At 44.3% G+C, this 10364-nt stretch overlaps 1 protein-coding gene across 1 annotated transcript in view; it reads right to left on the reverse strand.

Annotated features, from left to right (window-relative positions):
- The window catches only part of RARRES1 (retinoic acid receptor responder (tazarotene induced) 1), an 85506-nt gene extending 77929 nt beyond the window's left edge, over positions 1-7577 (reverse strand). Inside the window, exon 1 of the mRNA XM_006861850.1 lies at positions 7299-7577. Coding sequence (XP_006861912.1) covers positions 7299-7577 — 279 coding nt within the window. The remainder of the gene's footprint in view (positions 1-7298) is intronic.
- Between the last annotated feature and the right edge of the window lie 2787 nt (positions 7578-10364).

Raw genomic sequence — 10364 nt, forward strand, 5'->3', positions numbered from 1 at the left:
TTTGGGGGACTCCTTCTCTCCCTATATTACCCAAGAAGAGTCAGCAACTGCTGCCATACAGTCAAGCTACAATCACATAGTCTATAAAACACCTAAACTCTGGCAAGAACCAATACCAACTGCCATTACCAGAGAGGTAGACAACACCTGTGAAAGTTACTCTGAGTTAAACAAGAAGAGGAGTGAAAAGGGAAGTCCACATCCTGATCATATCTACCTGGAAGCAATCAGAAAGCATAAAAAATAACAAAATACATAATTAACTATTAAGGCCACAGATAAACAAACACTAAACATGTCCAAGAAGCAAAAACAGATGACCATATCAGCATATGTCCAGAAACAAGATAAAATGTCTGAGACAAATGACCTAGAAGTAGACCTGGACTCCCTTTCTGGACGGAATTCAGAAAAATGATTATAAAATGTTTCAAAACACTTTACAATGGAGTTGAGAAAAATAAGAAAGTCAGGAAAGTGTTACAGGAACAATCAAATAAGATAGATACCGCATTGGAAACAATCCAAAACCTACAGAAAGATGTCCAAATGATCAATAATAGACTATCAGAAAGACAATACTCTGAAAGGGCAAAGGAGTAGACTAGAAGAGATTGAAGGCAGAACCAGTGAGCTGGAAGACAAATCTCTCAATACCACTAAGATAGAAGAACAAACACAAAAAAGGGAAAAAAATTTGAACAAAGTCTAAGATTCATGTTGGACAACATGAAGAGGAATAACTTAAGAATTATTGGCATTCTAGAACAAGAAGAATCACACAAGACCACAGAAGAAATAGTTGAAAAACTGCTGGAAGAAAATTTCTCTAACATCCTGAAAAGTGAAAAGATAAACATTCAAGAAGCTCACCGAACCCCAGGAAGGATAGACCCCAAAAGAAAATCACCAAGACTTATCATTGTCAAGCTCTTCAAAATCAAAGATAAGGAGACATGCCTGAAAGCAGCTAGGGAAAACAGAAGTGTCACATACAAAAGTAAGCAAGTCAGATTAAGCTCGTATCTCTCAGCAAAAACCATGCAAACAAGAAGGCAATGGGGAGACATATATAAAACCCTGAAAGAAAAAAATTGCCAACCAAGAATCCTTTATCCAGCAAAGCTATCAATCAAATATGACAGTGTGATCAAAACATTCCAGGAAAAACAGAAACTAAGGGATTTTGCCAAAGCCAACCCTGCGCTACAAAACATCCTAAAGGGAGTTCTGTGGACTGAGAACCAAAAAGAACAGAAAACAACCAGAGATTGACATACATGGCAGCACCTCCCAGAATTAAATCAACAAAAGGAAGAGTCAAGAAAAGAACAAAACTGTAAGAACAAACTCAGAGAATCTGGGAGGTCAGTCTATGATCAAAACAATTACAATGTAAAAGAAGGTAAACACATAGGAACAGAGATCCAGATGGTGAGAAGGTCAGGTACATTACAGGATAAAATAGACTGCACTAAATAGAAAAGTTAATGGACTGTAAGGCAATCTCAAAGAAACTTAACACTTTACAATATACCAAGAGAATGAAAATCCAAGAACATGTAAACATTAAAACTATGTGGAAACTCACAAGAAAGAACCCAAAGAGAGGTTATCCAACGGAATGCGGAAATCATCGGACAATCTCTTTGATGTATGACTCATGTGAGTAAAGTTTTACTAAAAGGCAATACAGAAACAGCTATAATCATATATTGTCAGAGAACTTTCAGAGGTTCAAGCCAGATTCAGAAGAGGCCGTGGAACAAGGGCTATCATTGCTGATGTCCGATGGATCTTGGCTGAAAGCAGAGAATATCAGAAAGATGTTTACCTGTGCTTTATTTACTACACAAAGGCTTTCGATTGTGTGGATCATGACAAGCTATGGACAACATTGCGAAGTATGAGTATTCCACAGAACACTTAATTGTGCTCATGAGGAACCGGTACCTGGACCAAGCAGCAGTTGTTTGAACAGAACATGGGAGCACACAATGATTTAAAATTAAGAAAGGTGTGTGACAAGGTTGTATTCTTTCAACATACTTATTCAACCTGTATGCTGAGCAAATAATCCAAGAAGCTGGGTTATATGAAGAAAAACGTGGCATCAGGATTGGAGGAAGACTCATTAACAACCTGCAATATACAGATGATACAACCTTGCTTGCTGAAAGTGAAGAGGACTTAAAACATTTACTGATGAAGATCAAAGAGCACAACCTTCGGTATGGATTGCATCTCAATGTCAAGAAAACAAAATTCCTCACCACTGGACCAATAAACAACATTTTTTCAGTGGAGAAAAGATCGAAGTTGTCAAGGACTTCATTCTTTTTGGATCAACTATCAACACTCAAAGAAGCAGCAGTCAAGAAATGAAAGGATGTACTGCATTAGGCAAATCTGCTGCACAAGACCTTTTTAAAGTGTTGAAGAGCAAAGATGTCAGCTTGAGGACTAAGGAGCGCCTGACCCAAGCCATGGTATTTTCAATAACCTCATATGCATGGGAAAGCTGGACAGTGAATAAGGAAGACCGTAGAAGAATTGAGGGTTTTAAGTTATGGTGTTGGAGGAGAATATTGAAAGTGCCATGGGCTGCTAAAAAAACCAATAGATCCGTTTTGAAGAAGTGCAGCCAGAGTGCTCCTTACAGGCCAAGATGGTCAAACTTCATCTCTCATACTTCGTACATATTGTCAGGAAGGACCAGTCACTAGAGAAGGGTATCATGTTTGGTAAGGTGAAGTGTCGGAGACAAAGAGGCAGACCCCCAATGAGATGGATTGGCCAAGTGGCAGCACTGATGGACTCAAGCGTGGCAACAGTAGTGAGGTTGGCCCAGGATCGGGCAGTGTTTTGTTCTGCTGTGCGTAAGGTTGCTATGGGTTGGTACCAACTCCAGGGTACCTAACAACAACATAACAACAAAATAATCCAACATGGCTGGCAGAACATGAGTTATTCCCTGTCTAAATGGGGAAATAGAGGATGGTATGTGACCTTCTTTAAGGAGCTCTGGTAGTACAATGGTTAGAATCTGGCTGCGAACCTCAAGTTCGAAACTACCAGCTGTTCCTCGGGAGAAAGATGAGGCTTTCTGCTCCTGTAAAGATTTACAGCCTCAGAAACCCTGTACAGGGTCACTATGAGTCAGAACCAACTCCACGGCACACTACCACCACCACAATGCTTCATGGGCTGGTCCCTCATATTCAGGAAACATATACACACACAAATCAGTTGCTGTAAAGGGAATTCTGACTTACGGTGATCCCATGTGTAATAGAGTAGAACTGTGTTTCACAGGATTTTCAATGGCTGAATTTTTAGAAGTTGATCAATAGGCTTTTCTGGGTGGATTCAATCTCCAAGCGTTAACCACTTGCATCACCCAATAGAAATCAAGGGATCACCCCAGCCATTACCCAAATCCCCTTGCTTCTGCCAGTCCCAAGAACCCTGGCAGGTCACTGCTGTAAACTAAGACACCAGGCTGCCTTGGTCATCCTATGAGAGGAACTGGAAGAAAACAATTTCTCTGAATTCCTGGAAGAAACTGAAACCACTTTGATCTCTAGACTCCTGACCCTGAAAAAGTCATTGACCTCTCTTCCTTTGAACTCAGAGTTTAAAACATTATAATCATCTTTAGAAGGAAAACAAAAGGTAAACCAGAAAACAACAGGGTAAACTTTCTAAGGATCAATGTCCTTGATTTTTCTATTGCTTCTTCCTTGCATGTATTTCTGCCTCTACTTAATTCATCTCTCTTTTTTTTGGCTAAAAGGAAAGTCATTCCTTGAAAGTAACAAGACATAACATTACAGACAGAAAACAGTAGCTGAACTCTGTGAGAGATGATTTTGGACTTAACTCTCAGATTTTGAGGGTTAGTTTGATTAGTCTGTGAAAGATGCCAACTATTTCGTTTATCTTCTTAATGGGTGACTAAATGAATGCATATCTCATTCTTTTTTTTGTTTTTTGTCTTGGAAGGAAGGAAAAACCTTGGAATCTGAAAACTGCAGTACATTAGCTATCTGAGTTTGGTTTTCTTTAGGGAATCCTCCCCTACTGATAACCAGGGACTAAATCCACCCAAAAGCAGCAAACAGAGAACTGTGTATTCACTTATAGTCTTTATCATATCCACCTGGATGCAGCTTGTGCGTGCATAACAACTCACCAGCATACACTCATCAGTTAAATATAAATACAATGAGGCATCATAATATCTCAGAGACAACAGACCATTTCATTCAGCTGTTTCAAATGAGTGACCAAAATGCAGTCAGAAAACGTAACACCAGAAAAGTATCTGAATTACCTGATAAGGAATTCAAAAGAATGAAATCTCAACAGAATGAGAAAACTCAGAAAAGGTGCAAATAAAAATGCAAGAAAAGCACAGAAAAAAAACTTTAGAAGCATTCATGAAAACATTACAAGAACTGACAAAATAAATGAAAAATCAGAAACCATGCAAAAACAGCCAACAGAAATCCAAAAGGTTAATAAGATTTCAGAAATAGATAATACAATGAATGGACAGAGAAGTAGAATTGAATCAATGGAAGTTCAAATTGGTGAGCGATAAGACATAACTCAATATTCAACAGCTAGAGGAGCAGACAGAAAAAGAAAGAAAGCCTCAGAATTATAAGGGGGCACCATCAGGAGGGATAATTTTCATGAGACTGGAATTCCAGAACAGGAAGAGACCAAATAAATAAATTAAAAACCAACAGAGAAAACTGCAGAAAGAGTTGTTGGAAGAAAACTCCCCTAACATGGTAAAAGATGAGAAGATTCGCATTCAAGAAGCTGAACAAACTCCAAACATGACAGACCCCAAAAGAAAATCACAAAGACATACTATAATCAGGAAAAATAAAAAGTTACAAAGGACCATTCATAAAACTAAGCTCTGATTTCTCAGTACAAACCATACAGGCAAGATAGTATATATAAAAAAAACTCTGAAGGAAAAAAAAAAATTGCCAACCAAGAATCACACATCCAGCAAATTTGCCCCTCAAGTATGATGGTGAAATTAGGACACTTTCAGATAAACAGCAATTAGAAGAATTTGTAAAGCCAACCTTACAAAAAATACTAAAAGGGGTTCTTTGGGAAATGAACCAACCATAGCAGACAACAACCTGAGAGATTAACATATATAGCAGCATCAGCCAGATTTCAAGCCAGATATAGAAATATTCAAAGTATTTATTGGGGCGGGGGTGGGGGTCTACAAGACTGAAAACAGGGACAAGAGTTATCAGTGTACCACCACAACAAAACCCACAAACTACAAAGAGGGAATGGTGCATAACTTCTAAAGGAAGAGGAAACCAAGTTGATTTCAAGGAAAAAAATAAACCTAACTATAATCCTATAACTAGACTAAGCCCTATTCTTAACCCTAGCCTTAATATGAACCCTAACACAAACCCTAGTCCTAACTATAATCCTATTACACCAAATTCTAGACCTAGCCTGGACCTATTTCTAAACCAAAATTTTAAAAAAGAGAGGAAAATAAAACCTTCAGGTGCATCTCTTTGGGGCTCTGGAAGGTAGCTACTCCTTCACCTTGATAGAAAGTTCTCAGTCCTATCCAATTTATTTCTCTGCTGGGCTAGTAAAAACGGAATCCTTTGTGAAAACAGGTGATAATACTAAAGAAGATAAAATACTGCACGAGCTCACTGTTGTAAAAAGTTGAAATATTTTCTTGCTAAATGAAACGTTCAATGATGGTTACAGGGATTGGGGAGAGTGGGGGGGTGGGGGGTGTAGGAGGGAATTATTCACCCGTGGAAGGAGCTCTGGTAGAGTAGCGGTTATGAATCAGGATGCTAACCTCAGAGTCAACATTTTGAAACTATCAGCTGCTCCACGGGGAAAAAAATGAGGCTTTTTACACTGTAAAGATTTACAGCCTCGCTATGAGTCGGAACCCACAACACGACACATAACATAAAGAGGGTAAACGTGACGCTACAGGCTAAGCACTGGACTGAAAGTTTGCCGGTTCAAACTCAGTAGCTGCTGCTCGGAAACCCTATACAGGGTCTCTATGGGTCGGAACCGATTCGACAGCACTAACTGTTAACTAAAGGTACATGGAGGGGATTTCAATCATTGTAATTAAAGAATGATTTGCTGAATGTAAAATTGATGACCAGCTCTGTAAACCACTCAGAGTTCACAGTAATAGGTTTAAAAACAAAACAAAAACAGGTTATAAGAATAAACTGCCTTTTTTCTAGAAACATTTTAATTTCATAATTCAATGCATTTAGCAACTCTAGTCGCAGGATTATGTCTTCGAAGAACCAAGGCTGAACTTCCAAGTTTCTCCAGTCTGCCACCAGGCCTATCACAAAAGGTCACACTTTAAACCTCAGCCTATTGTCATTAAGTGCAATCAAGGCGGTTCAAGGAGCAGCTGATGAGCTTGAACTGCCATCTTGGTGGTTCAAGCCGACTTTGCATTCAGCACAACAACCCGCAGATTCTTGGAGGCTATGATTCTACTGTAAAAACTGTGGAAGTTGTGGAATATTAATCCTGTATTTGGTGAAGAAAGAAACGTAGCGCCACAAATACAAAAGCTTTACCTCCAGCCAATTCTTTGCAAGAAATAACCATACTATAAATTTCCCATTCACTCCTTAAAGAAAATGGCGCCCCATTCACTCACTCCTATAGATTAAAGCAGGCGCCAGGATTACTAAAATTCCTGTCACATTACCCTGAAGCTCTTGCGTTGCTGTTAAGCGTCCTTGAGTCGGTCCCGACTCATAGCGACCCTGTTGAGGGTTTCCAAGGAACTGATAGTGGGTTTGAACCGCCGACCTTGCGGGTAGGTGGCAGTCCTTTCTAACATAGACACTACCCGTTTTTGGAAGTCTTGTTCTAGACTTCTGCTGGAGCTACTGGTGCGCTGAACAGCAACCAACTCCCAACTCGAGCAACTGCCAAGCAAGATAAAAGTTTGGTCGTTTGGGCCCGCTCTCTGTTTCCTCATACACCTGTCTTCCAGGTTTGGGGGCTGTCAAGAGCGCGGCCCTAGCTCTAGCAGACCTGAAGGTTCCTTCCGTTCCCTGGGCATTCCAGGGCGCTAAGACGCCGACCCCGCACTCCGCGGATATCCTGCCCTTCACGCTCGCCCTCCCAGGACCCGCCACCTGGACAGGTAGACACGCGGGCGCACGTATCGCCGCACCGCGTAGTGGCGGCCCTGCGCCGCGCGCGCCCCCGCCTGTTCCTCGGGCACTCACCCGTGCGCGGCCCTCTTGCACCGCGGCCAGGACTCGCAGCGCGCTGGGAGAGCCCGTGCGGAAGTTGAAGAAGTGCAGCGCCGCGCGCGCCGCTTGCGGCAGGAGTCCGCGCGGGTGCCCGGCGTCATGAGGCCCTTCGGGGTTCTCTGGTCTCGTGGATACTGTGGGAGCCGTTGTCGCCCGTGGGAGGACTAACAGCAGCAGCAGCGCGAGCACCGGGACGGAAGGGCGCGGGCCCCCAGGCCTGGGCGCAGGCGGCGGCTGCCGGTGGGACTGCATGGACACGGACGGCGGGTGCTGCGCTCGACAGACTTGGCTGAGAGCTAGCGGCGTTGGCGCGCGTGGAAATAAAGCCGCTGGGCCCCTCCCCTCCGCCCCCGGGGCGGCGGTCTAGAGAGAGCCCGGGTCCACGCTCGGCCGCGCCCCCGCCTTGCTTCCGTATCCCAGGGCCCCTCTGCCGCCCCCGCGCCTGAGGCCGGGACTCGGCGCCCCGACGCCTCAGAGGAGCAGAGTCGGGGGTGTCTGGCCCCACCACGAGGGGGCAGGCCGGGGTCAGGGACACTTCCCTGGTGACCGTGCGGCCCGTCCGGCGCCACCCATGCCGTGCCCCCATCCCAGCTCTGGGACTCCGGTTTCCCTCCCCCTTGGTGGTTGCGATTCTGCAACCCTTCGGGTGTTAGAGCGATATTGCTTCAGTTCTCCAAGGCTTGGGGCTGGAAGTGTGGGTGGGGGAAGCGGTGGACCAGAGGGCATGGATGGGGTTAATGTGGGAGAGCCCGGGTCGTGTAAGCAGTCACTGAGGAATAGTCAGCAAGACAGAGTAAGATACAGAGCAAGAGGCCACGCAGGATTTAGAAACAAGTTGTTATGTGCCATTGAGTTCTCACTTTGGAACCCTATACAGGAGTAGTTGGTGGGTTTGAACCGCTGATCATGTGGTCTAGTGCCTTATCCTGCAGCACCACACCCAGATTCCCTATAAACAAGTGCCGTTGAGTCTGTTCCGACTCATAACGACCCTATATAGGGTTCTGAGGAGCAGCTGTTTAATTTGAACTGCCAACCTGGCCCTTCAAATCGATCTTGCAGTCCAGTGCTTATCTTACAGTGCCACAATCCCAGTGTAAGAACAGAGGGAAAGGCTGGGGTTGGGAGCCGGATTCCAGTGTGGTCAGAAGAAATAGTGTCCGAGGGAGAGGAGGCAGGTGGTACAGAGAAGGCTTTCCAGACGTGGCAGCGAAGGAATAAAATGGCACCTGATGAGAGTGCAGCGGCACCTGGGATCAGAACGTACAAACTGGTTTTGCTGGGTGTTTCCAGCTTCCACCGCTCCATCTTCACTCATTTTTTTCTGGGGTCCTCCTCAATACCTGCTGATCCCAGTGTTACTGATAGGACTAAAAGAAGACCTAGGCTCTAAGTGGGGAGCATGGTGGCTCCGTACTAGAAGCACTGGATTGTGAAACACAAGGTCCGAGTTTTGAGCCTGCCAGCGGCTCCATGGGAGAAAAATGAAACTTTCTGCCTCTGAAGATTTAAAGTCTCAGAAACACTATAGGGGGTCCTATGACTCAGCACAACAACAGTTCCTAAGTAGTAACTGATTCAGGCCCGTCACTCAGCAATTCTGGCAAATGAGATTCTTGGAGAAGCCTGGAGTGATGGGGGAGGGGTCTTATCTTGGAAAAACTCCCTTCCTCCCTGCCTTCCCCTTCCTGGGATGCTGCTCAACCCTAGTCTGTCCTTTCTGCAGATATTTAGGGAGTATCTACCCTGTTAACATCCTGGGGGAATGAGTGTGAACAATCAGATAAGCATTGTTGCCACAATACAGTCGAAGGCAGGGGGAACACTCATTGAGGCAAGAAAGTGTGCTTTACCTTGGATGATGTTATCTGCTGTGTAGAAAATTTGAAAAGGAGAGGCTAATTGGGGGTGATTATAGTTTAAGGAGCTCTGGTAGCGTAGTGGTTACGAATTGGGCTGCGAACCTTAAGGTCAGCGGTTCGAAACTACCAGCTGCTCCGCGGGAGAAAGATGAGGCTTTCTACTCCCGTAAAGATTTACACCCTCGGAAACCCTGTACAGGGTCGCTATGGGTCGGAACCGACTCGACGGCACTTAACAACAACAACAACATAGTTTAAGTGATCAGTGTAGGCGTCCTTGAGAAGGTGATCTTTGAGTAAGGACTGAAGGAGGAAAGGGAACAAGTCATGTGAAGAGCTCCAGCTCTGTATTGTTAAGTGCCAGAGTCAATTCCAATGCATAGTGATCCTATGTAGGCTTTCTGAGGAGTGGTAGGTGGGTTTGAACTGGCTTGTACTTATCCTACAGCGCTACACAGGACCCGGTGAAGAACACAAGAAACTCAGGGGAAGGGAATAGGAAGCACAGAGGGCCTGAGGCAGGAGTCCACCTGTTATGTTTGAGGAAGAACAAGAAAGTGCAGCTGGAGTGAGACGACCTGGGGGCCAGTTTCAGGATAAGTGTGTTGGGGTAGGGGTGAAATATCATGAGGACTTGATAAAGCTCTGTGGGTCTGAATATGCCCGTCTTTGTATCAGCTTGAGAATGAAGCCCATTCTAAGAATGGCAGAGCCAAGAGAAGGGAGAACTTGAAGACACTGCAGACTCATCTGACTCTGGATTTCATTTCTTTTTGTTGAAGTCAGAGTTTCTGTTGCTTGCCCTCAGGAAAAGCCTAACTAACAATATTTCCCCCAAACCCAGTCAGTTTCCCCTACAAGGGCTTATAGCAACAGGTTGTCACCAAGATTTATGAAGATTGAATTTTCTTTATGTTACTTCAGTGTTGGTCCCCTTTGGATGTGTTAGGCCACTTTCAGCTGCAAGTAATACTTGTTGTTAGGTGCCATCGAGTCGGTACCAACTCATAGTGACCCTATGCACAAAATGAAGCACTGCCCGGTCCTGTAACAACCTCATAATTGTTCCCACATTTTGAGTCCATTGATGCTGCTACATTGCCATTCCATCTCGCTGGGGGTCTTCCTCTTTTTCTCTGACACTTCACCTTACCAAACATGATATCCTTCTCCAGAG

Source organism: Chrysochloris asiatica, unplaced genomic scaffold (genome assembly GCF_000296735.1).
Source record: "Chrysochloris asiatica unplaced genomic scaffold, ChrAsi1.0 scaffold00043, whole genome shotgun sequence".
NCBI lineage: Eukaryota > Metazoa > Chordata > Mammalia > Afrosoricida > Chrysochloridae > Chrysochloris > Chrysochloris asiatica.